The sequence below is a fragment of the Rhipicephalus sanguineus genome, chromosome 2, assembly GCF_013339695.2.
Source record: "Rhipicephalus sanguineus isolate Rsan-2018 chromosome 2, BIME_Rsan_1.4, whole genome shotgun sequence".
Classification (NCBI taxonomy): domain Eukaryota; kingdom Metazoa; phylum Arthropoda; class Arachnida; order Ixodida; family Ixodidae; genus Rhipicephalus; species Rhipicephalus sanguineus.
In genome coordinates, this window is record NC_051177.1 from 47,652,065 (window position 1) to 47,678,292 (window position 26,228).

The following is a 26,228-nucleotide window of genomic DNA, read 5'->3' on the forward strand; positions in this document are numbered from 1 at the left end:
TTGCTGTAAGATGGCACCGCTTTATGGGCACGTTTCGAGCACGTGTGTCCAAAAACCACATAAACATGGCTTTGTCCACATTGCTGTCCTTCACACTCAAGATAGTTGACATGGTACTGGCAGGAATGTTGAATCACGCAGCGACATCCTTGTTCTTCTCACCAGCAGCGATCACATTGACAATAGACAGCTTGTCCTCGAAAGACGAAACTTTACGCTTTCTCACCGACCTCATTTTCGAAGTGAACAATCTCTGTGAGCAACGTGCATTACAGTCACCGACCGTTTATTCGAACTCAGCGAGAACCTCCGAAAAGTCCGAATAATCGGGAGTCCGAAAAAAAAAGGATTCACCAGAAAAAGGCACCTTTATTGGCCCAGCAGCTGGAAAAAACTTGGCAATGTGCGTCTGTACACGTGCACGCTTACGCACGACCAAGTCGGCCTGTGTTTCAACCAATGTTTGGCCAACCCTGTGGGTCGGCAATAGCACTGCAACGGCCTACGCTAAATCTGCATTTGATGGCTGTGGTGTGGGAAGCGCGTCATTTCGGCAGTCACTGTCCACATGCGCTGGCTCGAGTAGCTGACGGATGATCTCATCGTCCAACTCGGCGAAAACACCCAAGCAACTTCGGATGGTGAATAATCGCTGCTTTTTTTGCCATCATCAGGGCCTTGTAGTTGCTACGTTTTTTCAGTTCCGACGGCGCACATGGAAGTGGCGTCGGAGCAACTTCAGCAGATCAGGCCTTGCACGCCAAGCAACAAACAAGGGAGCGAAAAAGCCAAAAGGGAACGACGTTGGGCTAGTTGATGTTGCAGTGCTCGTGTTGTCATCCTCTCTTTGTCCGAGCTAGGATCCATGTCGTACTCGTACGCCCTATCATTCACCTCAAACGCCGCACCGAGCCGATTCCGATCTTGGCTTGGCATGGCCTGTTTGGCCGTGGTAGCTGTTCAATTGATACTTGACTGCATAGAGTTTCATACAATAACCTAAAGAGGAAACTGGCGCTGCGATTGTTCAACCACCATAGGAATGATGGGACGTACAGGCTTCGGATTGGATTTCGTTAGCTAGCGAACTGTCTACGGATCTTTTTCTACAGTTTCAGTTTCGTTCTTCGCGAGGCGTGGGTAGTGGGGTACGTTTCAAAGCATTCAAGCAGCACCTTTGTTGTTCAAAGAGGCTGAAGACCACTAGGTTTGTTGGCATGCTGCCACGTTGCAGCTTTGCAGGTTGTATCTGACTGTTTTAGCAAAGCGTCGTGCACTCACCGCTGCGCATAGATGTAGCGTCCCATGCCAGTGCAGGAAATTGCATAGAGTTCATGTTTTGTGATAAGCGCTACTTGTCAAAACTCTTCCAAACCAACTGCAAAACGATGGCGAAGCTAAGCAGATGCACCGTCACGCTCCTCTGACTCGGGGCAGAGCACTTGGACAGACGCACCTGGCATCGCAGCAGATGATACGTTAAGTGTTTCTCACTCAATACAGTACTGTTATTTCTATAAATAGATATTGCGTACTTTCGAGGGAAAAACAAGCCTGTTTGTTTTAAGTGTTGTAAAGAAAAAAATTCATTATATTGTGATGCCAAATCTGGAACACAATTACAGAGCAATGCATACCCTGGTGGTTGAACTTGTCCAGGTTTCAGTTCCATCTCACGGTCACGCAAACATTTTTTTAATAAGTTTTACGTACAAAAGAATGAGGCAAGTTTTAATTGGAAATAACTTCAAATCGCTTTGTTTTACACTCGGCAAACAAGCGTCGCGAATCTCAAATAAGCCCGCGTAGACACTAGCGCCAGATTCCCCTCTAGGTATTATTGTAAGAAACTCTATGCTTGACAGACTAAAGCCAAAAGGCAACCATTACAAGTAGCCAACAAACATAGCCTTCGAGATCGGTAATTTCTGCATGGATTTTTGACACTGGCACGATCTCCAGCTATAGCCCGTGCAACATTTCAGTGCTGGCAACCTAGCAAAAATATTGTAAACATGGCTGACAACTTATCATGGCATTCAACGTCGCACTCAATCAGCCAGCCGGAGTCCGAAAAATCGAATGGCGCACTGTGGGGCGTCCGAATTTTCGGTCGTGAGTTTACATTACTTCAATGGGACGAGTGACGGTGCTACGAACGTGTTCAAATAAACGAGCATGTCCGAATTTTCAGCGTCGGAATAAACGGTCGGCGTTTGTACACACTGCTGCCATTGACACTCGTGTTAAGGCTTGCGTCGCGTCTACTCACACAAAATGCAACGACAACAGAACACGCACAAGCCTAAAAAAGCAAAGAAAATCAGGTACCTACAACAGTGACACCTGGTGTCACGATGCGTAAGCGAAAAAAGAAAGGGGAAAAAACTCAGAACTACCACAGAGCGGCGTTACGGGAGCTAGCGGCTTTCATCATAATCATCATCGCGGCACACCGGACCGACTGCTCTGGCTCACTACGTTCGCATGCGTTACTCTTGCAATCGCCGCTTGCCTTTTTTTTAGCAATTGCAAAAGTTATGCATTATTTATCCGAATTTTCGGCAGATCTACTGCTCAAAATAATGAATGATGAACACGGAAAATTCGTTACACCCAGGTCATTTGCCACAACGCCTTTGTTAGACAGAGGTCAAAAATACATAAGCTTCTATGGGGATGGAATTGGGGAATGAAAAAAATTCATTAAATCCAGGAATTCGTTAAATAGAGGTTCGTTACATCCGGGTTTAACTGTATACTGGGTGAACTTGTGCCCAGAATACAAGGAACATATCGGTAAAATGCAGCGGTCGGTCATCGAATCTTACCTTGCCGCTCAAATTACTTCGGTTTTCACACGCATGCCACCGTACATTCCAGAGCAATTGTTATCGCCGGCCGGAATTACAAAGCTCATTACAAAACCTCGTACACGTCCTTTAAATAGAAAATTGTGCTGCTCACCTGATTAGTAATTACTAAACTGCTCTGAAGTCAAACATTTTACGATAGACCTTAACAAGAGACAGAGAACAAACAAGCAGCCCACCTTGAAGCTGCCTGTTCTCCTTCTCCATGCGGATAAGCAGCACCTGCTCCTGAATGGCCTTACGCCACAGGGAACGAAGCTCCTCCCGCGTTCGGCGCACAGCAATGCCAGGGGTGAGTGGCGACTCCCCTGGATCATCTGCAGATTCAATACCCCCAAGTTAGGGTACAGTCAGACCCGACTATATCAAACTGAGGTAAATCGAATTATCCTTTGTATTGAACTATCTTCAAACATAACAATGCTTTAATGTAATTGCATAGGAAAATTTACGGCTACACCGAACAAAAATACCCGGGACACTTGATCTATCAAACATGGGGCAGTGTGATACGCCCCAAGAAATTGGCTTTCCCTCACAAGAAGTTGGCTTTTTCTCGCGGAAGGGGGCTTTCCCGCATGCATTTGGGAGAGTGAGAGGTGTGACTAGACGATCGTATGCAGAGCGAGTAGAAACCATCGCTTGCCATTGCGTGCTTTCTCCCATGATTCCTCATTGTCGCGACCATCGCGCCGGGCCGCCATGCACTTCTCAACTCTTGTTGTTAATGCAATGGCTGCCATAAAACAGAAGAACCTGGCTGTTCTCCGCGAAGCTGGCGATAGTCAACACAGCTGAAATTGGGGAAAAGAAGTCTGACGTCACCGCAGTGTACAGCATTCCAAGAAGCACGCCGAGTATGAAGCAGTGCCGTAAAGTAAACTTCTACATGGAAATTCAAACCCTAAATATGGTAAATTCTGTAAAGTTTTATATAGAATTATACATTATATCGAACTAATTCCCGTTTTTTTAGCGAGTTCGATATATCCAGGTTTAGCTGTCCTGCTGACTTTTGGACGCACACAGATTGCTTGCAAACTACATATCGGTGTTCAAAGGGCACACATTTCTGATTAGATCTAAAATTATGAAAGATGCTGGCTTGTTCTAATATAGATTTGCATACCAAATACATATTTCCAGCTGCTTCTGTGAAAAGGAAAGAGAACCAACAAAAGAATACAAGCAAATGCAATAAAATCACAGAAATACATGATTCAATTAGTCTCATGTACTATGCCATCCTAAGTCTGTTAGACTGAGCAGGCACAGTTCCAGTTCCAGCTTGCTATAATTCTTTGTTCAGCAATTTCTACTTAAATATAAAGAACATACTTTGCACATGGCGTACTTGCAGAAAATTAACTTAAATGCTACAATGTTGATTAGTACTAATATCCAGCTAAACTAGCTTCTGAAGCAGAGCTTTTATTGTTCACCCCCCCCCTTAAAAAACAACAACAAAAATAAACAGCTGCATGCCTTGCACTTGCTTGTACAGTATTTAATTACCCACTTTATGGAAGCTTCACTTTACACAGATTTATGTCTAATCTGCAGAATTTTTCTTTACGTTTGCTTTTACAAGTAGCTTTCAAGTAAAACCAAATTCCCAAAAAAATGTTCAACATGCTAAACCTCTGCTGTAATATAACACAGCCACTAACACCCTGCCTTCTTACACAAATTAAAAATAATAATAATAATAATAATAAAGCTTTTGCAAAGAACTTTGCTGGTAGCACGTGCTTGCAATTCTTTACATCCTGTGCACTCAAGCAGGCAGCGCACTCAGTGATAATAGACACAAAAGCAGAACCAAAATAACAAGTAACAAACAAGCAACAGCTATTGGCCAATGAAGAAGACTGGCTAGCATTCACTTCATTTGATAGCAAAAGGAACTCACCCCCGCTGTGGTTGCTGCTTCGGATGGGCGTGTTTACGCGCTGAAAGATAGACTGTCTGCATGAAGTTTCCTCGGTAGTTGCATCGGTTGGCTCCTCGTCACTCGAAGAATGGCGCCGTGTGTGTCCCACCTTCATGAATCTGCAGAGAAAAAAAAATGGCGTTTCCATGTTTTCAACTGTCAACAGCAACAACAAAAACATTGACAAGGATGTAGATGACGATTACTGTTTTTGGTTTACGGCATCTAACATCTCAAAGCGACTCAGGCTATGAAAAACATCACCAGTAGAGGGTTCCAGATAATTTCAACCACCTGGGATTCTTTAACGTGCACTGAAATCACACAGTATACGGGCCTCTACCATTTCATCACCACCATCATAATCAGCAGCAACCTGACTACGCCCACTGCAGGGCAAAGGCATTTCCCATGTTTTGCCAATCAACTCGGTCCTGTGCTTGCTGTGGCCACGTTATCCCTGCAAACTTCTTAATTTCATCTGACCACCTAACTTTCTGCCTCCCCCTCATGCGTTTGCCTTTGCACTACATGCCATGCCCATGCCCATTTCTTCTTTTTGGTTTTGACTAAGTGTCCTTAACACCCATCTGTTCCCTGACCCACCCTGCTCTCTCCTTATCCCTTAAGGTTACACCTACCCATTTCCTTTCCACGGCTTGCTGCATCATCCTCAATTTAAGTTGAACCCTCTTCGTAAGCCTCCAGGTTTCTGCTCCACAGGTGAGTACCGGTAAGATGCAGCTGTTATACACCTTTCTCTTGAGGGATAGTGGTAAACCATTTCACCTCCATCTAAATGTGACCGCCACAGCCGGGATCGAAACTGCATCTTTCAGGTCAGCAACCAAGCAACGTAACCACTGTTCCATCACGGTGGACGATGATGACTGTCAAACAGTAGCTTCCTAGTAGATATACTGAGGTATACTGCTCCGGCACTTTATGCTTTTAAAGGGGCTCCGAACACCCTTTTTTTTTTTTTCAAAGTCTCAGAAGTGTTTTTTAACGAATAAACATTGCTTACATGTTCACCAGTGGGCTGCGCTTGGGCGTCTCTGGTGTGCTGACAGTGGAGCTGCGTGGCCGCAGCTGCTGTGGTGACGAACTTCGCACTGGGGTGGTTGGGTCACAGCTGCCCTCACGGGAACCCGTAGGCGATGCATCGCTCAGAGTAAGCTGTGCAGATCACCAACCAAATACGGCATCCTAGTCAGTCACACTTCTTTGATTGGACTCTAGCGGTCGTCTCTTCTCTCACGTTTCATCAAAACTTGCCTCAATGCCAAGGCAAAAAGAAATAGACGTGCAGGCTAACCAGAATCACAGACAGTTTGCTACCGTAGACTTTGTCGTGATAAAAAGAAACAACGAAGGAGGAGGCGAGGCGTGCAAATGCATACACTGAACGTCTGCGACATACCATACTGCATTTTTTCTTATCTCATAGTCACGGATTACCAAGGACGGCAAATGACTGTGCTAGAAAGCACTGTAGGTCAGTTGCCACAAGTGAAGGGAACAGAAGAAGTGCAGCACCGAGACAGTTAAATAAAAAAGAACATCAAACAAGAAGCTTCAAGAGCAAAAAATAAAATGAAATCATGCATGACAATGAATGTAGCATTATTTGAAGATATGAAGACATGGCACATGAAACAAATGAGACACGACAGGCACGAGCAGACAAGAAGACAGAAACATGGAGAAGACAACACTGCGAATGATGTCCACGGAACCTTGTGTTAAAGACTATAAGGCGTATCGTAGAATGAGTGGTCCCATGACGATGAATAAAATGTACGTTTACTGGTGCGGTCTGTATTTTTGTCCTGTCATAACTAATTATGTCTGTAAACCATTAAACTAATGTTGCCATAGAAACCTGGAGCTCCAGCAAATAAGGTCTGCTTAAAATCAGTATTAACGTTTCCCACACCTTCTCTTATCTTTTTTTATTTTATTTATATGCTTATTGTTGCTCAACCACCATTACCAAGGGTTTTAGCAGGGTGGAATACAATGCATGGTAAACAGAACATAATGTTTATTTCTTTCAACAGCAACACAAGCTACAACACTAATGATTGCACATCAGGATACACTGATACCTGTACACAAAACATCCTGAGACAGTTATGTAAATAGCATTAGCACCACATGAAAAGGCCACATTGACAGGCCCTTCACTTCCAGTTTGACTAACGTTTAGCACAGCACATTACACCATGATGATTACTCACTCATGTGCCAATAATGTCAGGTGTTACTTTAACTAGCTCATGATCACGTTTAACTTGCGCTAGCTCAGGCAGACGTCAAAAACTGAACCTCTCGTGCAAACACTGGCAGAAAAACTCGTGCAAACACCACAGAGGGCTCGACCTTGAACACAAACAACATGACATGGCACACACAAGCCTCGGCACAAGGCATAAGTTGCTGTGACGAGCGAAAAATATAGCGCAATGCGGCTCACACTGTATGAATACAAATTGGACTGATTCGCCATTCCGTTGGCTTGCAGTAGACAGAAAATCGTGTACGGACATAACATCAGTACGTTATCGCAGCTCTTTGCTTTACTTACTATACGTGAATGCGCCGACTCCACCGGCAATGAACAATGAAGCTGCTGAACAAGTTAAAATCGCGCATGTCCTGCCTACTTAAGGGCCTCGTGATGCCCTTCCGGTTTTGTCCTGCATGGGTGGAAGAAAAAGCACAGGCTTCGTTGGCAATAAGAAAAAAAGTTCATGAGTAGCAGTGCTCGTTTCGCAACTGGCCACCATGGCACACGAGATTACCGCGTCATTCCAGCATGCAAGTCGTATTCTACACCGAACAAGAGAAGAAAAGTAGGGACAAGCTGGTTGAGCTGTTGTGATAATGTAATCAATATAAAGTGTCATTTGTGCTGTTTATTAATTTAAAAAAATAAAACAAACACAAAAATTAATTAGTGGTACAGCTTATCTTCCATAATTACACCTTAGGCCACTCGTTACACAGAAACCCTTCAGGCGATGCTGACCCTTAGGATTAAATTCTGGGGTGCCGATAACATTATGAGGCACACCGAAGTGGGGGACTACGGGTTAATCTTGACCACCTGTGGTTCTTCAATGTGCACCTAAAATTAAGTGCACTAGCATCTTTTCAACTGTCTCCATTGAAACGTAGCTACCATGGCTGGGAATTGAACCCGTGTCCTTGTGCTTAGCGGTGCGATGTGATAGCTGTTACATTCCAGTGGGTATCCTGTCACCCCCCCAAAAAAAGGTTACTGTTAGGTTACTAAAGCATCTTCGGTACGTTCCCACAATGCAGCAAGAAACTGTGACCTATTGAAAAAAAAAAAAGAGGCTTTCATTTCCCTTACTTTAAATGCTTCCTCAGACGGAAGCGTGGCCGATCTTCCACGCCCCTCTCTGCCTCTTCTCTGAAAATGTGCGAGCAAAACAAAACTGTAAGGAAATGTGTGCACTCCTTCCATGAAACAGTACGGCAAGCGACAAGGCTTCTTCTCTCCCTGCACAAATAAAAGGAAAGAAGAAAAAAAAAAGAATTCTCCACCAGCGCTGCCATTTTAGCACATTTCCAGTATACCTAGCGCAATTTTCAGCAACGCTGTCTAGTAGGAAAAGTTTCAGATTTCATCGCAAGGTTATGTTAGGTTAGGTTAGGTTAGATGAAAATCTACATCTACTGTTTAAGGTTGTTGCAGGTTTGGCAGTTCATCCAGCACAGAACTGATGGATCAACTTTGTGACTTCACAAAAGATCATCTTGAACAAAATCTGTGTTAAAAATGCAACTACGTATTCGCAATAATGTCTGTGTGCATACAGAGCAGAAATCGCCACATTTTTTCTCATTAATTTCAAGAACAACTTCGTTAAATCGTGTTTGGTGGCAAAGTTAGTTTCATTAATTCGGGTTGATGACAACATTGAACTGCATGGGTACTTGCTGAAAAATGGAAATTTCTTCGTTGAATCAGGAACTTCATAAAATCAGGTTTTATTAAATCAAGTTTTAACTGCATTAAGTACAGTGGGTGATGGTAACAACAATACTAACACAGTAGAAGAGAGGACATAATATAGGTCATCCATGCATAACTTTCAGTTGATTTGAAATGGCTTATACAAAACGTAACGTGGCTTTAGCAAATGGCATAACAATGAAGCTACAGATTAAAGGCCTAACTTTGCTCGGCATCTAAGCAAAACAGAAGAAAGATCCATTCGCGAGAGACAAAAAGTTAATGCGTCAAGACATCTGTCGAGCAGCGAAAGTAACCAAACTCCCACACCTTTCAGGCAATGCAGAGACGGCGATAGCGTTGTTAAAAGATTACCAACGAAGCCAGTCACCTGATCCACCACCACAGTAAACCTAGAACACATACACCAACTACATCCCAGCTCAGGCTATCATCAGTGCTCCAGCGGGCTCTAGAGTCAGTCTACAGTCATGCTAGCGTTCTTATGCTCCCAAGATGACAATAAGGACCCAAGATGACAAGTGTGAGAAATACTCCTAGGCATTTTTTAAGTAAGAATCACAAGAGTGCTCAGAAGCAAGATCTAATGCATAATCAACAAAAACCAAAAAGAATGCTGCATTCTTTATAAGTGCATGCTAAGAGCGCCACATGCATCAGAAGCCCATTCTTTGCTGCCAAAAATTTTTGTTTTCCATCTTATGACCAAGTTTCTCTACTTTTTTTAAACAGTTTTTAACAGAAAAGGCATTCTGGACATAATTTAAAATCATATGTCTTTACAGGCTTTAGAGTTCTAAGGTCACAAGTCATCAATGCTGTTGTAACTCATCTAAGTCATGTGTCAAGGAAATAGGTGTGGTATAGAAAATGAAGTCATCTAATGGTGCCTTAAAAAAAAAAAAGAAAAGAAAAGCCTATCAGTAGCTTTAGACATGGGAGAGCTTGATTCACTTGTAATAGCAATGAAAAGTGTAGTACCGTAAGGTGGGATCATTCTTCAAAGCTAAGTATTCCAATAAAGATAGACAGCATGGTGTGGCCTTGTTAAACTAAGATATATAACTTATTATTGACAATGTCCCAAATGCAACACGGCTTCCACATAGCGCAATGCGGCTATATGTGAGCTCCCAATGTCATCTTGCAGGACAATAACTTGGCTTTAACTCGCTTCCTTTGTCCAAAAACTGCCAGAGTAGTATTACTTTTTCTCGATATTTATAAGCTTTACGAAATAACAAGCTTTATTTAAAAGGTATGGCACACAAATATTACTTAAAAAGGCAGAGTGGGTTGTATCACTTTAAAGAAAAAGAAAGTGGCTTGTGGTAAGCTGAATCTGCTGACACCTAGCAACGATTCCAGTGACAAAATTCATGGGCAAAATGTGCAAGCTTTTCCATTCCAAAGTCTGTGCTGAGCAAATCATCGCTGTTTACAACATGCGGCATAGAATCGGTGATTTCGTCAATGGCAATCAATAAAAAGCAAATGCCCAAGCTTGTCTGGGCAAAGAAACGCTAGTTCGCTCTTTATCTACTAAGGCTTGTCCAGTTTTCATTAAGAGTGTGGTGCAGCTCAACTTCAAGTTCCATCAACCAGAAGCGTAGCTTTCTGCCTACGGACTGAGAGCTTCAACCTTTACTGCCAGAAGCACTTGAGAAGCAACATGAGCCTGCTAGGTGTAACAGAGCCTGTTAGGCATTCATCTGTGTCACTTCTTGTGTTTGTCTCGTTGGCGCCTTATTCCTTCCGTTAACATGAACCAACTAGCCCAACAAGAAGTTCTGCCTGCTACTAGCAATTCCACACGAGTTCAGTACAGAAACAGTTCTTCGATAGCAACCAGAAGTATAGAACAGGTAGCTTGCAGAGCAGACCAAGAAAGAAAATGCAGACCAAGCAATTTGATACGAGAATATGAGCATATGTCCCAAGCAAAACAGCAAGCGACTTGGGGTGCAAACGTGCGAAGAAATATGGTCAGCAACAAAAGAAAGCTTGGCAGATGCTTGACCTTCACTTTCAAGAGTAGAATGCGATAGCGTAATCAGGCACCGTGCGCATCACCGTGCACACGCATCACCTTGCCGCAAGGAAACAAACGTCTGTGCGCATAGCACTGCCCGTTTCAAACTATCCTAGAATGCTTACTGCGAGTACTACTGCACAGTGCCCACTACGCCATAATTCTTCCTTTTGCAAATCAGCCAAGGGCCCACTAAGAGTCCATAAGGCAACACACAAACCTGCGCAACTGCTCACTTTGTTGATGCTTTTGCTGCTGATGATGATTAAATATGTTTGAGCGCTCTGTATTCGGTGGACCTTTGAAACACCCATTCATGGTGCAATTCATATATTTTGATGCCTGGCGCGACTCTACCCTTCTGCCACGCAACATTACATGCGTTAAGGAGACTGCTCCCACTACATGACATTCATATCAGTGTTTTTTTCCGAAGCAGTTTCAAGCAATGGCGTGGCTCAGTGGTAGAACACTGCTTGCCATGCAAAAGCCCTGGTTTCAATTCTCACTCGAACTGAATATTTTTATTACTTATTTTATTTGCATCTTTCTAGATTTTTCGCTCACAACCAGCAACACTGACACCGACACCGAAATTTCTGCGAAACGATCTCTTTAACGCAATCGCATTAAAAGAATAGAAGACATATCATTAGTCGCCACCAAGACCCAAAAGAAAAGTAGCTCCTGCTACACACCGCATGAAAAGCCACGACATGCAAACGTAAGGCGGCGCACATTGCAAGGCTCATGCAATGCATACGCCATGTCAAAACGTGCCCATTTAAGCTCTAAGAAGCACCTCTCAACATGCATCCCACCTTTAGAATGGTGTCGAACGAGTTTGTGATGGACTTTTGGCCTTTTCCTTGAAGCTATCGAACACAAATGATGGTGCCTTCAGGTCCAGCAGTCCCTAGAAAGTAAAGAGGGCCAAACTTGACAACCGACACCTTCATCTATTGAATAAGTTGATGAATAAAATTAATTTGCTATTTTTTAACTGTAGCTGGATCCAAATGTAGGTTTATGCATCCATACTCTGGTACTTTATGTAAGCAGGAAATGCAGAGAACAAATTCATAATAAGTAAAATTCATGAGCCAAGGTCAGCATACTCGGGTCAAGTCTCTAACAATTAACAAAGACATAACAAATTATTGAATATAATGCAGTAATTCTAACATTTGCTTGGTTATCCTTCACTTCGATGAGAATCCTACTGCTCTAATATGTAATGAGTGGATGTTGTAGCAGAAGGCTTCAAATTATTTGAATATTTATGGTTACTTAACATGCATATTGCTCCCATAAAGAATGCAGCTGCAATGGCGAGAAATGGAACTCATTTTCAGTTGCAGAATGCCTCAGCTACTGAGCTACCATGGTATGTATTTCCATACTATGGCATTGACATAGTGTAAGGAATAAACGGAATACACACAATCGTATGAATCAAAGCATCACTTGAATCAAATAAATTGTTGATAAACAACATGGCAGACATTCATAAATAGTATGAGAACCCAGAGAAGCTGTCTGCATGTGACATGGCAAAAGGCACCGCAGCCTTCTATGTAAATAACAAAGCTTTGCTTAAGCATTCTTTGTTTCATTTGTGTACAGTCAGCCCTCATAAAAATTGGGGAACGCTTAAGCTTCGCCTTTAAGAGTTGAACACGATAGCGATATCCGGCTCCATCCTCATCGTGCTCTGTTTCGCCTGTCATTATAATCAGTCACCTGGTCTCACACACACGCACGCACACACTCGACATACCTATAGTAAAGGTAAAGGTTTCCGCCCTCTGCAACAGCACTTTTATGACAAGTGTACCCACTATGTGTGTGTAAAACGATGCGCACACTAATGTGTATACCGTCTGTAATGGGTGGCATGCTTTAAACCAGCAGCAATTACGCATACGTTTTTGAAGTTGCGATGCACCCACTACGTGTTCGTAAGAGAATACGCGCAGTAATGTGTATGCCTTTTGTAATGGGTGGCCGGCTTTAAAACACCAACTCGTTATGCAGTTCACATGGTGTGACGCCCGATGGCAATATATACGCTTGTAACCCGTTTTACTGCAATATTACCTCTCGTACTGTGACACCTGTACACAGGACGTGTATGTTCGTGAAGCATTGAAGTTAATTTCAGTGCAGTTCCAAGCAATGGAGTGGCTCTGAGGTAGAACACCTGGTTGCCACACATGCGGCCTGGGTTCGATTGTCACTCTAACCTAAGATTATTTTATTATTTATTTTATACAAGATGATGATTTTTTGCTCACAACCAACGACACCGACACCGACAATGGAACTTCTGCGGAACGAGCTCGCGTTAAAAAGTTGCATCCAATGCAGAAATGGTTTTCCTACAACTGATATTCATAATAAGCACTACTCAATATACCTGTGGTCGTGATCTCAAGATTGGACTGAATTTCACTGCTTTATTCTGCCCTTGCTAGTAGGTGACAGGTTTCAAAACAAACCTGAATGAGTTACCCAAACTAATTTGATTGCAATTGTCATTTTCCACAAATGGCAATGAAATATTGTTACATGAAAACAACACAGGCAGGAACAAATTACGTGGTACGTAATTACGAGCGTAACAAGCAATGGCCAAGATTAAAGCTAGCCCACATAAAACAGGGCGCATCGTCTTCTTCAGTTCCTCCAGACGCTGCCATGAATGCGTCCCATTACGCTGACATCTAATCTTCTTCGACTGGATGAAAGTATCCCTGAACAGGGAATGTTGCTGGACCCAGTATTTTGACAAGTGCATTTGTTGAAACGTTACTTCCGATGACACTCCTTGTTCAAGAATTTTTCTCATCTCTTCAAGCCTCCATATTCTCCTGAACTTGATTCTTGTTTCCATCTTCTTCGAATGTTACACAGTATGAGCCCTACTGGCAGAAGCATAATTCCAGCGGGTCTAAAGGGCCACAGGAGAGGGTAACAATAAAAACCCCAGCATAGCAGAGAGGTGACGAAATTAAATACAAATGTCATTCAATGCGAATGACGCTAGGCATTGCCGTCTGACCGAGATAGAGGCTGTACGGAGCTGAACCCAAAACGCACTCACCTCAGACTTCTGCGCATGGCAGTGCTTAGTCTGCTTCTGCTCATACAGGTTCCGCAGCAGCATCATGTAAAGCTCATTCTTGTCCTGCACTGTCCTGCAGTCATTCAGCTGCATGCAAACAAAGCACACGTTTTCAAACCACTCAAGAAAGCTGCTGTATAAGCCAGACCTAAAAAGTAAACTGCTGGCATTCACTACAGTAGAACCCCGCTGTTACGTTCCTCACTGCTGCGTTTTCCCGGCTGTTACGTCGTTCTCCGCCGGCCCCGGCATAGCTCCCATAGGATACAATGTATTGGGAACCCCGCTGTTATGTCGTAACTGTCGGACCGTTCCCGTATGATACGTCGCGAAGTGCGCCCGGAGCCGACCGAGTGACTACCAAAGAGAGCGGCCATGGCGCATTTTCACGCAGCTTGGCCTCGTTTGACCGTAATATTAGCCGCATGAGAGGCGCAAACAACAGAATCTTTCAATTGATTCAAACGAAAGCATGGCCTTCGAGATTCAAATTGCAAACATGGCGTCTATGACGTAACTGCTCGCGTAAGCAAGGCCTTCGAGATTGGCATTTACTATTGACAAAAGCATAGCCTCTGAGATTTGCATTGCACAAACATGGCGTGTATGACGTAATTGCTTGCGAAAGCAAGGCCTTCGAGATTGGCATTCACTTCTGCCATCGCGTTGGCGTAGACTCATCATCATCGTTATTTGTCGGAGAACGGGAGGAGTTCGAGCTGGTTGGAGCTCGCACGGTCGTGCGTGCGGTTCGCGGTCGGACTCGCCGCGCCGGTCATGATTGCGTGTGCTTAGTTCTTTCATACCTACAGCTGTTGGTGTTAAAAAAATCACATACGTTGATTACATTTCTGTGGATGAGGCCGTCCTAAGCTCCGCGTTTCTATCCATCGACTAGATCGCGGCTGAGCGCGCCAATTTTCGTGCTGCTCGTAAGAATTGAAATAAAATTCTGTACCACTAAATATTTTGCCGTTTTTCCTGTTTTTCGGCTCTTACGTTTCCCGTCTCTTACGTTTATTTCCTACGGTCCCTTCAAAAACGTATCAGCGGGGTTCTACTGTATTTGGCATTATTTCACAATTCTGAAGGCAACCTCAGAACCAATGTCCAGTAAACAATGAAAATGTGCCTGTATAGAATCTTCACCATAAAACCAGTTTTACATAGCGCGCACCAAACCTCCCTCACCTGGTATCTGGCGGCAATGATCTGTTTGTCTGAGTCGGACAAGTTGTGAATATACTTCTGGATGGTGGTACAACAGTCCTCCGGGGAAAGCCCTAACGAAAGGCAGAAAGAAAAATAGTTTTTACATCTTGCCTGACCTCTCATTACAGGCTCTTAATATTCGAGGTGCAGCCCAAAAAGAAAAGGAGCACACAATGTCTCAGTGTACAGTAAAAACACCAAGCAGATCAGAACTGCAACAAATTTAGCAAGGAGTTAACACCAGCACTCATGACTGGGGATTAAGATGAAGTCAGTTGCAAAAGGAAATGATCACAAAAGATTCACATTCGTTTTGGCACATTTAAACGATTTAGTACCTGATTAACTAATTAAAGTACTCATGCCTTATCACAACTTTGTGCAGAGGGTATTTCAGCCACACAACAAAGAGCTCTTTTGAGTGTGGCAAGGCGATTAATTTTCTTCTCTTCCTAACCTGAGCTGCATAAGCCTGGGCAAGCCTACACTTCATTCTGAATAAGCTGCAATGTGCCTCAGTTGTAATTAATTTCATATGTATACTAATTAGGCAGTAATTATACAGAAATGAAGATATGAAATTTAATTACAAAGCCTGGTGACAGCTAACCCAAGTTTCAAACACCAGTCCTAAATGGAACTTTTTGGCAAGTTATCAATACGTAGTGGACTTGCACAGAGAAACAGGGGCAAAGGTCAAGCATGAGAATGAAAACTGGCAAAAGAAAGATAGCACTACATTTGAATAAATAACGACAAAATCGCATCACATCACAGTAACCACGTGATCCTGCACTGCATGGAATTACTGCACATACCTTCCAGATCAAGGCAAAGTTTGTGGAATCGATGCATGGGACAGGAATCGCACAATGACTGCACTGCGGAGCCACCTTCCTTCTGCACATGGTTCTGGTGTGCACAGCGAAAGGCCTGCTTTAGCGTCTGCATTATCTCGTTCGCCTGCAGCCAAAACCATTTCAGTTAAATAGAGCAAACAGCAAATCACTGACTTCAATCGAAAACATTTGAAAACTGCACAAGGTACACGTAACGTACGTGTCAGTTAACAACCCTAGCCAGTGTACACTGCAGTTATGTTAAATGCTAAGTAACTCCCAACTTAAGGGAATATTGAGACAGACAAGGCTGGAAACTACCCTAGTGAGTATTGCAATTAGGCCATTTCTAGCCACTCTTTCGCTGTTATTTACCTGCATTGCAGTTGTAATTTTTTGGTTCCATTGTATATTCCCTTATCATCTCAATGTAATGCATTTTCCACGAGTTATTTACAAAAGTGTTACTGTACAGAACTACTACTTATGCTTGTAGATATCGCTGCATTTATAGACAAGCTAAAGCACTTTTATAGATGTTATTGGACTTGTTCATGTTGTTACGTTTTTGTTACTTTGTCAAGGTGCCGGTAGTCCATGCAGAATCGCCACGAGCCGTCTTTCTTTTTCACTAAGACAACGGGGGACGCTCATGGGCTGCATGATGGTTCGATGATGTTCTTGGTGAGCATCTTCTTGACTTCTGCTTGGATCACTTGACGCTCTGCGTATGACACTTGGTACGGACGCCTATGAACATGAGCGGCATCGCCAGTACTATTTACATGATGTTTCACGGTCGTAGTTTGTGCCAAAGGATGGTCGTGAAGATCAAAAATATCATGGTACGAAAAGAGAACGCGGTAGAGGTCGTCAGCGTTCTTTGGCGGCAGATCTGGCGCAATCATTCTCTTCAGGTTGTCGAGAACAAATGCGGCGGACTGCGAGGGTTCGGTGTGTTTGGTAGTAGTACCATCCTCCAACGGAACTGATGCTATCGAGGGATTGTCGAAGGCGCTAATATGTGCCAAGGAGATCCCTCGTGACAGCACTTGCATTGTCAAGCCAAAGTTGACCGCTGGCAAACATGTGCGACTGGATGTAATAGATAAAACAGAAGGAGGCACTGTAATACCTTGGTGAAGAAGAACATCCTTGACAGACAGACAAGACAAACAGACAGAGAACTTTATTCAGGTCCCGAGGAACTGCGTTGTAACAGGAGTCGCAATGTACTCGCAGTCGAGCACTGGTGAGGATGGTACCAAGTCAACGTAGGTCAGAGCTGTGGGTGGTAAGCGAATGATGTCTGCGGCGGTTAGGCGAAGGCGCAGGGGGATCTGGAAGAGGAAGGTCAAGGTGGAGAGTACCGGTAGAGCAGTCTATGAGGGCTGAATGGGCAGAAAGGAAGTCCAAGCCTAGAGTGATGTCGTGGAGGCAGTGGGCGAGTAAGGTGAAAACAACGATGGTAGAGCCACGGCCGCTAAATAAAAAAGAGGTGCGGCCTGCCGAATGGGTGTGTTTTCAATGGGGAACGCGTGACATGCAGAGTCTTGAGGCGCTACCGCGGGGGCGCTGCACATCGGTAAACAGCGGCCGCTAGTAAGCGAAAGCTCGGGGCGTTGGCTCGGGCACGGCTCGGGCGAGCGCAAGCAAACGCTCTTGCTGGAAATGAGCAGCCGTACGCTTGCTTACAATGTAGAAAGGGGGCGGGTTTTTTGTTGCGTTGGCTCTATTAGTGAGTGCTTAATGTGATTGGACATTTCACCATAACTGCGATGCCCAAGACCTGTCGCCGTGGTGGAGATCGGTAACTGCGAAGAAGTCGCACATTCACTTGATTCACTTCAAGCAGTACGACTTCAAGGTAGAGCGCAAGGTGCTGCGACCGACAGCCGTGCCGACCATATTTTCATCTTTTCCAGCTTACAAGCTAGCTACATCCTCATTGAAAGGTAGACCACTTGTTCGTGTTTTGCCTACTCCTTCCATATCAAACAGCAAACAATATTAACTCGACGAGTGCCAAAGCTCAAGAAAAGAAGTTGTCAATCCCTTGCGTGCAGATGTTGCTGAAACAGAAAGCGTGGTGAGTGGAACGATGTCGAACGCGGAAGGATTATCTGGACTGGCCAGCCGCCTACACAGCCCTGCCGTGGAGGACCGCGTTAAAACACGGGAGTTAAAACCCAATGAACCTCATGTTCGGTGGGCAGCGCTGTGTGTCCTTCCGCGATTTCTTGTTTTCGTTTTTCATCTGCGCTGTTTCTTCAGGACTTGAGTACGCGCCAACTCGCCCAACTTGACGTTTTGGTACAATATGTAGGCAAGACGTTTGCATTTACTGTGTTTCGGTAATGTAGTTCAATGGTAAGAACTCGTGTTTGAATCGGGTGTCATTTAAAAATGGCACTTATTAGTGCAATCCGAAGCAGATATACACTAGATTTAGCAGTATATACGTGGGAGATATTCTATGTCACGCTAGTTTATTTTGAAGAGCAGAAAGTAATCACGCATCTCTAAAAAAGCCCTGCAATGAGGAAGTCGTCGACGCAGATAACAAAAGCTAGAGCATTCAAACGGCTGAGGACATCAACGAACAGCAGTGGACCACTTTTGTTCCCAGTAAAAGAAAAAAAAAAGAATGATTGTTCAATAAAGTTTTATATTCATCCATCTACCTTTTGGCAGCGGCGCTGTACAGCACGCTTATAGGTGTGTCTTCATGGTAGCATGCCCTTCTCGCGTATAGTAGCAATAACCGCAAAGGAAACCATACTGATACGTCATCTGGCATGTCTTGCATGTAAATAGCCGAAAGGAAATCACAGGTCAACATGAGGCGACTGTAATGACCACTAAAACGAATGCACGCAGCCGGCTGGCCGCCTGTGCGAGCGGGTTTTCTTTACCGTTGTGCAACGCTGTGGCGGCAGGAGCAAGAAGCAGTGCTGTCACCGGCGCAAAAAAGTGTACGGCAGGCTGTACCTCTTTTTTATTTCGCGGCCATGGTAGAGCGATCGGCAATGTCGACTCGAGTAGTACACATGCCAATTGCACAAGCTGTTCCGCCGTCGGCGACACAGACAACTGGTTTCGCGGGTGGTGGTAGGACTTTCTTCAGGCGAGTCCGAAAATTAGCGCTCGTCACAGATAAATGGGCTCCCGCGTCAATTAGAGCACGAACAGGAACACCGTCGATGTGTACTTCAATGAGGTTCATATTGGTCGAAAGGGTCAGTAGAGGATTTGGCAGCATTGGGAGCAATGCAGCGGTACCTCCGGGCACTGCACCATCTAGTTTTCCGGTTGGGAGCGTGCGTTGAAGCTTGGCGAATTGGAGCAACGGGGCTAGGGTGAGCGGGACTGCCGGCGTAGGGGCGAAGGTGAGTGTGAGTACGGGCGGCTAGGAGCAATAGATTCAGTGGCAGCGTGATCTGTACGTGCTATAGAGGGATGGTAAGAGCCATTGGCGCGGTGGTAGCCAGTGTACGTGCACTGTGCAGGAGAGTTCCAGCTACTGCAGCAATGACGAGAGATGTGTCCAATCCGGTGCCAGATGAAACAGATGGGCCTGTCATCAGCAGTGCGCCATTCAGTGTTGCGGAAACGTGGTTGGAACTAAGGCGGTGAAGGGGGTGCAGTCGGAGGATACAGCCGAGAGTCCACGTGATTTACCGAGCAGACAGAGTAGAGTCCCATGCTGGCAATCTCCTGACGGACAACTGCCTGAATCATCGAAACCAGAACTGCAGGGGGAGAGCAGGTGCTGGGCTCGCAGATAGCCAGATAAACGGCTTCGATTTCTTGTCGCACAATTCGGGTAACGTTGGCATCATTGCTTGTAGAACGGGGAACAGCGGCACAGGACGACGTCAGCACGATGTTAGGTAAGCGAGCAAACTGCTGAATAATGTGCTTGCTTTTAGCGAGTTCCAGGCGACGGCATTCTTTCATGACCGCATCAACAGTGCACACGTTATTGAAGACGAGCAGGTTGAACGCATCATCAGCGATACCCTTGAGAATGTGAGCAACCTTGTCCTGTTCCGTCATGTGCAAGTCAACTGCACAGCAGGGAGCCAAGACATCTTTGATGTACATCCCGTACGGCTCTGTTGACGTCTGCATGTGGGTCGACAACGCCTTTTTCGCAGCGAGCTGGTGACCATCAGGGTTGCCGAACAACTCTCGTATCTTCTCTTTGAATATATCCCAACTTGTCAGCTCAGTATCATGCGTCTCATACCACACTCGCGGGGTGCCGTCGAGATAGAATAGCACATTGGCAAGCATGAGAGTAGGGTCCCACTGGTTACCTGTGCTGACACGTTTGTAAAGGCTGAGTCACTTATCCACGTCTTGCCCATTGGCGCCAGAGAAAACACCAGGGTCGCAAGGAGCGGTGACGTTGATGTGCGTCACATTGGCACATTTTCCAGAGCCGTGTTGGAAGGCTCAAGGTGGCGTCCACTGCGAAGCTTCGTGACGAAGGGAGGTACCCAGCACCTCCACCAAAATGTTACGTGAAGAGACGAAGACTAGAGGCTGTAAACAAGTGTATTTACAGGAGAGTATTCGGGCAAGGCAGCGGCACGCAACAGTCTCCAAATCGTCGTCATCGTCGTCTTCTTCAGCATAATCATCTTTTGATGGCTGTCCACAGCAATATGTTTGCTGAAATGTAACAACAAAAAAGAGGGCCTGCGCATTGACCAACACAGCAGCTTACTACAGGAAACAACTACGGCACCTCTTGGGCTTGTGTTCTGGATTCTGCACATATTCCATCCACGAACACATGGAAATCGTATCAAGCGAAGTCAGCTCTTAGGAGTGATAAGCATATACTTAAATGCTATTATAAATAAAAAACAATAAGCGCAACTAAGAACAAATCCAAAAGCCTGCTGCAATGACAGGGTGAGAACGATAGGCCGAAATGTGCTCGTAGTAGGTAACTATGGGCACCCTAATGTATTGAGCCTCCTAATCAGTCCATCAACCAATGTCACACTCACCACTTGGACAGAGGAGCACTTGAAGATGTAAGCGATGTATTTGTCAGTCGAGGAGAGTGAGGAATCGCGGCAGTTGAAGCCGAAGTGGTCGGCATACTTGATGCCCTGGTAGCAGCGCGAGATGTCGGTGAAGGGTCGGCTCACTAGGATCTGCTTGCGATCGGTGCTGAGCAATCGCAGCTCCCTCTGCATCACTAGCAACAGCATGGTGCGATTGCTGCGCCGCTCAGACTGCAGAAGTCGACGGAGATCCACGGCACCCCCACTGCTCACACGCGGCCGAAACGTTGGCAGTGACGTTTGCTTCGTAGGTCGAGGCTGGTCGCCGCTCACTGACCGCACTCTTGCCGATGAGCCACGGGTCGCACTTGTTGCAGCTAAGAAAGCAAAAAATATTTAAAAAGAAAGTGAAAAGGATCATACTAATAATGCACCCAAAGGCTTTCTCTCAAGGAAAGCACATTTCATAGGCTGTGAGCATACGAAGCTACCACATCACCCATATGACTCAACTCTTCTAGGATATTTGGAAATAATCAACATCTTCTTGACAGCAATACAAAGCTGCTTGGAGCAACTCACTACAGAACAACACATTGGCTGCACTGCAAAGTGATTCCCAGTAGACAGATACGATTCTGCATAATACGTTTTTGTTTTTATTCCCAGCCAACGTCCCTTGGAAATACTGCATTTTTATGCGTTTAGTTACGGTCACATTTTTGCCCAATATTGGATAATACAACCGCGAAAGATCTTGACCATTATATCTAGAAATCCTACGCTTATTCTTCAGTATCATAGCTTCTTATATTACTTTTCAAAAAAAATTTACTCCTAGACATTCAAAAGAAGAAAGTGCAGCGCAAATTGACCAGATACTCCAATGTTGCTCAATAAAAGTGAGTTGCTGACGGAGTATGCATATCTTCCTCCCATTTTTAACCTCTTTGGTTAATACGATTTTCGCATAATATGTATTATTTTCCGTTTCCCGTGAAAGACATATCAGCGAGATTTCACCGTGTAAAGCTGCCTTTCATGTGAGACCGTTTGCCAAGTTAATAGCAGTGTAGTCATTTTTGCAATCAGCACATAATAGCACAGTCTGATCGTATATTGTGACATGAAAAATGTAAATGTAGCTCCCGTAGTGAAACCATGCACAAGAAACAAGTCACAGCACGTGTGACTGGCACTTCACTGAAAGCATCACTAGTCCTGCCATTATATAGGCAAATTTGCAACGCAACATTTGACAGTTATGAAGAAGTTCATAACATGTGATCATAACACCGCTGGTCACAAATGCCACTCACAAGGGTAGCACTCACCATTCTGCAGCTCTTGGCAGAGTGCCTGGCGAGACTGGGTATCCAGGCTGTGTGTGTGTGTGATTAGCGTGTGCGGTGGTGGTGCGAGCAGTGAGGCGCCACCTCCGCTGCTGCTAATGCTGCCACCACCACAGCTGCGCAGGTCCTCGAGCAGCGCTTCCCGAGCATCCGCATGGTTACCCTCGGTGATGTTCTCCAGGGAGCTGCTCACACTCTCGGCACTTGTTGCGCTTGACACGACCTGAAACATCGTTTGGTCTACCTCGGCATTTTTTTTCCTACAACTAACAAGGACAAACAACTGCACACTGCGTCGCATTGCAACAACCAGGCATCACAAAAGTGTCCAACGAACCTGACTGCTCACTTCCGACCCCTCAATCACTACAGTATGTAGTCCTGCAGTGACTTGTCCCCAATCAAGGACCCAGTCACTTATTTGCCCTTTGACTGAGCACCTCCATCAAGTGAATCACTGTTAAATAATTATGTGCATAGTGGCATCCAGTGTGTTACAAGTCACATTTTATACACATAAGAAGTATATTTTGAGACTGGTCACGTTTTGGCCCAAGTTTCTGTCCCTTTCCACTATTCAGCACTTGTACAAAATGTGTGCTAGTTTTAGTACCCATCACTTTTGTTTCAGCGTAAAATTACAGTTAAATCGAGCCATGGCTCCCTTTTAGACTGCCCTCCTACATATGTTAGGTGTCAGAAATATGTCCTCGTTTCCCAAGGAAATAACAGAAAGGTCACATACATTCGAAAATTTAATGTGATCGACAGTGGCCAAACAAGGGAAGCCTCAGCCTAGAGGCAACCTCTGGACAAGAGAGATTGGTTTTAGTCAAGGCAAGAACAATAGTTTTCCTAGGCATTGCTTGTAAAGCTATCTATTTCCCCAGAATGATAAGCACAAGTGGGTATGAGATAAAGTTAGAGCTCAATAAGATGAATAGATACGTTCAAAAGGAGTGATTAGTCGTGACAACAAAAAGAAGTAAGGGGAGTAGTGACAAAACAAAAGAAAGAAAGAGCAGAGAACCACTACACGTAAGCAAGCACTGTCAATCTGGGGAACTAAGTGGACTTAAGATTCAGAGAGAGTTGAAAAAGTGTCGTAAAGAAAGAACATAGACACACACAAGAGTTGTATCAAGAGCTATCCAATTAAGAGACAAATTGTGAGTAGAAAAAGAAAGCAAATAGCACAAATGTATTTCATGTTTAGAACATATCTCAGTTGTTAAGACACTTGCACTTATCACAGCTGTGTGACTGACCGTGGGACCTTCACTGGTGGCCGGGTGCAGGCTGGCTTCTACAGCCTGTCGTGCCCGCGCTCTCTCGACAGCATCGTCTAGAAAGTTGTGCGCACTCTGCTTGGACGAACCCTTGATCTTGCCCACGTACAGCACCTCAAACTGGTGTACTCCGCTGGCACCTCCTAAGTCAGTACAGCTGCCTGCTCTTGCAAGCGGGGCGCCGGCACCATGGTGCAGCGACAGTTCCTTGCTCACCTCCCGAACTGTCATGAACAGCTCCACCACCTGTACCATACATGCATGAGCGTCAGCCAAGGAGCAGTGGGTCACTGTAACGGAGGACTAATGACTGTGCAACAGGTTCAACAACACTTTTCATCAAAGCAATTTCTTAAAGAAGCAGTACTAGGAAACAATAGGCATAACATTAAAGGGCCCCTAAACAACGTGTGAAAATACAAAGGATGAAAACATTATTGTTTCCTGGCATTTCCCGTGTTTTCGACACAATTCGATATGCCAGCAGTCTGTTCATGTGACATCATGAGGAAATAAGCTCTCAATTGGTCCATGTACAAGGGATATCAGTTGCAAGTTGTCTCCTACCCTGCTTTTCCACGCAGTCCCACACCAGTTCTGCCATGTCTCAAACGACTATCATGTGCGATCGACTTATTTCAGTCTGTTTCATGCGTTTTCGACAGCAAAAGCGGAGATAACAGCACGTAGCCAAAAAGCACGAAATCCTGATAGGCTCAATGCTTAGTGCTGACATTGTCCACCTGTTTTATGAAGAAATAAGTGGTAAAGAGACAGCGCCTGTAGAAAGGGCAGTGAAGGCGATAAAGAAACCACTCTCCCATCTTGGAACTTGTAGTGGTTTAAGGACCCTTTAAGAGACAGGAAAGTGTGTCAGAACGCTAACAGGGATGACTGATATCCTACTTGACGTTGGCAGAAAGTTACGTGGTGTATGAAATTCGGAAATTTGTGGGCATCAAATGAAATCGGCTAGCACAAGACAGGGTCGATTCGAGATCATTGGGTGAGGCCTTAGTCCTGCAGTGGACATTAAATAGCCTTATGATGACCAACAGACTACACTCCCAGAGACAAAGATTGTCTGTGAAGACCAGGGGCGCAGCCAGAAATTTTTTTCGAGGGGGGGGGGGGGGGTTCAACAATACTTTATGTATGTTCTTCGTGTGTGCGTCTGTATTTGTGCGTGTATGTATATGCAAGCAAAATTGAAAATTTGCCCCCCCTGACGTAATGGACGTGTTTGAGAAGTTACTTGTGCAAGATTTGTATAGAGTGCAGATAGTGCATGATACCAAGCATGGGTGTCGGGAGGGGGTGTAAAAGGAGCGCTTGCCCCCCCCCCCCCCCCCCCCCCCTCAAGCCATACCAGCAATTGTCCCCCACCCAAGCTACACCAGCGACCCTCCCCAAGCTGCACTGCAACATGAGTTTGCCTCCCACCCCAAGACAAAATCCTGCTGACGCCCATGATTCCAAGTAATCACATTTCCATATTATGCTACATGGCAAGTCATGCGAGGGAAAACAAGAAAAGGAGCTTGCACTCCAAGAATTTGAAATTACGAGTGCCAAAATGGGCAGAAATTTGGTAAGAACGAATGTAAAAGCAAAGGTGTCACCAACACCACATTAAAAACTCAATGCCATCACCTGGTCACTGCTAGCTGTTTATCAATAAAGAAGGATTACACTGTTTTCGTGCAAATACTCGGCATGAGAGCTTGTGTAAACTTTACTGCCTGAGAATGGTCAATATCAGCAAAAGCTTCAAATGTGTGGCATCACATCGATGTCATCGTGCCCCAGTTCAGGCACAAGACAGATATGAGGGTGGCCTGCAGCTGCGCTCTTTACAAACTCCTTTCTATTTTCATTCTGCTCTGCCTTCATCAAAAGTTCAAATGCTGTCACACTACTGTACTTGCTAATACTTGCCACTCAGTTTGACAAATTATTCCCACAGGCCAGCTTCTACATCGAAGTGCCAGTGCGCTATTGCAGTGCTGTGTGTGCATTGCCTGCAAGGTGTAGCCATTTGTGAAGTGCCCACAGTGTCTTCAGGGTGGCCAAAGCAGCTCTGTTAGTCTTAATGTACAGTCGTACTCAATATGACTTGCAACACAGAAGCACGTGGCCTGATGAGCTCAAAGACTCCACATGGCTCCGACTTGACCTCATTTCCCCAACTAAATAATATTTTCTTACTTAGGATCATCCCTGAGTGAGAGATTAGCATTTAGCTGTAGAAATGAGAGCTGGTGCAAGCCATGAGTAGTGAAGCCACGCATTCCAGTGATGCAAGTAGTCTTGAGCGCGACCGTGCGTTCCTTGCGTCTTGCTTGACAGACACTGGTCAGACCTGTCTCTTGCACAGATAAACTCCATAAACCACCATGCACCCTTCCCTTGACCCCACTAACATCTCAAGTGATCCTATGAGATTAAACTTCATTTACACTGTAGCAATCTGTTCAAGCACTTTTAAGAAATCCTAGTACAGATGTCCATAATTGTTTGTAAAAAGCTCTGTTGAAG

The 26,228-nt window shown here is 44.8% G+C and overlaps 1 protein-coding gene across 1 annotated transcript in view; it reads right to left on the reverse strand.

Moving 5' to 3' along the window:
- The window catches only part of LOC119382887 (TBC1 domain family member 4-like), a gene marked incomplete in the record, with an annotated part of 69,040 nt that overhangs the window by 40,936 nt on the left and 1,876 nt on the right, over positions 1-26,228 (reverse strand). Inside the window, 11 exon segments of the mRNA XM_049412826.1 lie at positions 3,053-3,190; positions 4,786-4,925; positions 5,834-5,985; positions 8,189-8,248; positions 11,674-11,763; positions 13,954-14,061; positions 15,166-15,257; positions 16,005-16,149; positions 21,050-21,426; positions 22,384-22,624; positions 23,670-23,936. Of these exon segments, the coding sequence (XP_049268783.1) occupies positions 3,053-3,190; positions 4,786-4,925; positions 5,834-5,985; positions 8,189-8,248; positions 11,674-11,763; positions 13,954-14,061; positions 15,166-15,257; positions 16,005-16,149; positions 21,050-21,426; positions 22,384-22,624; positions 23,670-23,936 (1,810 nt within the window).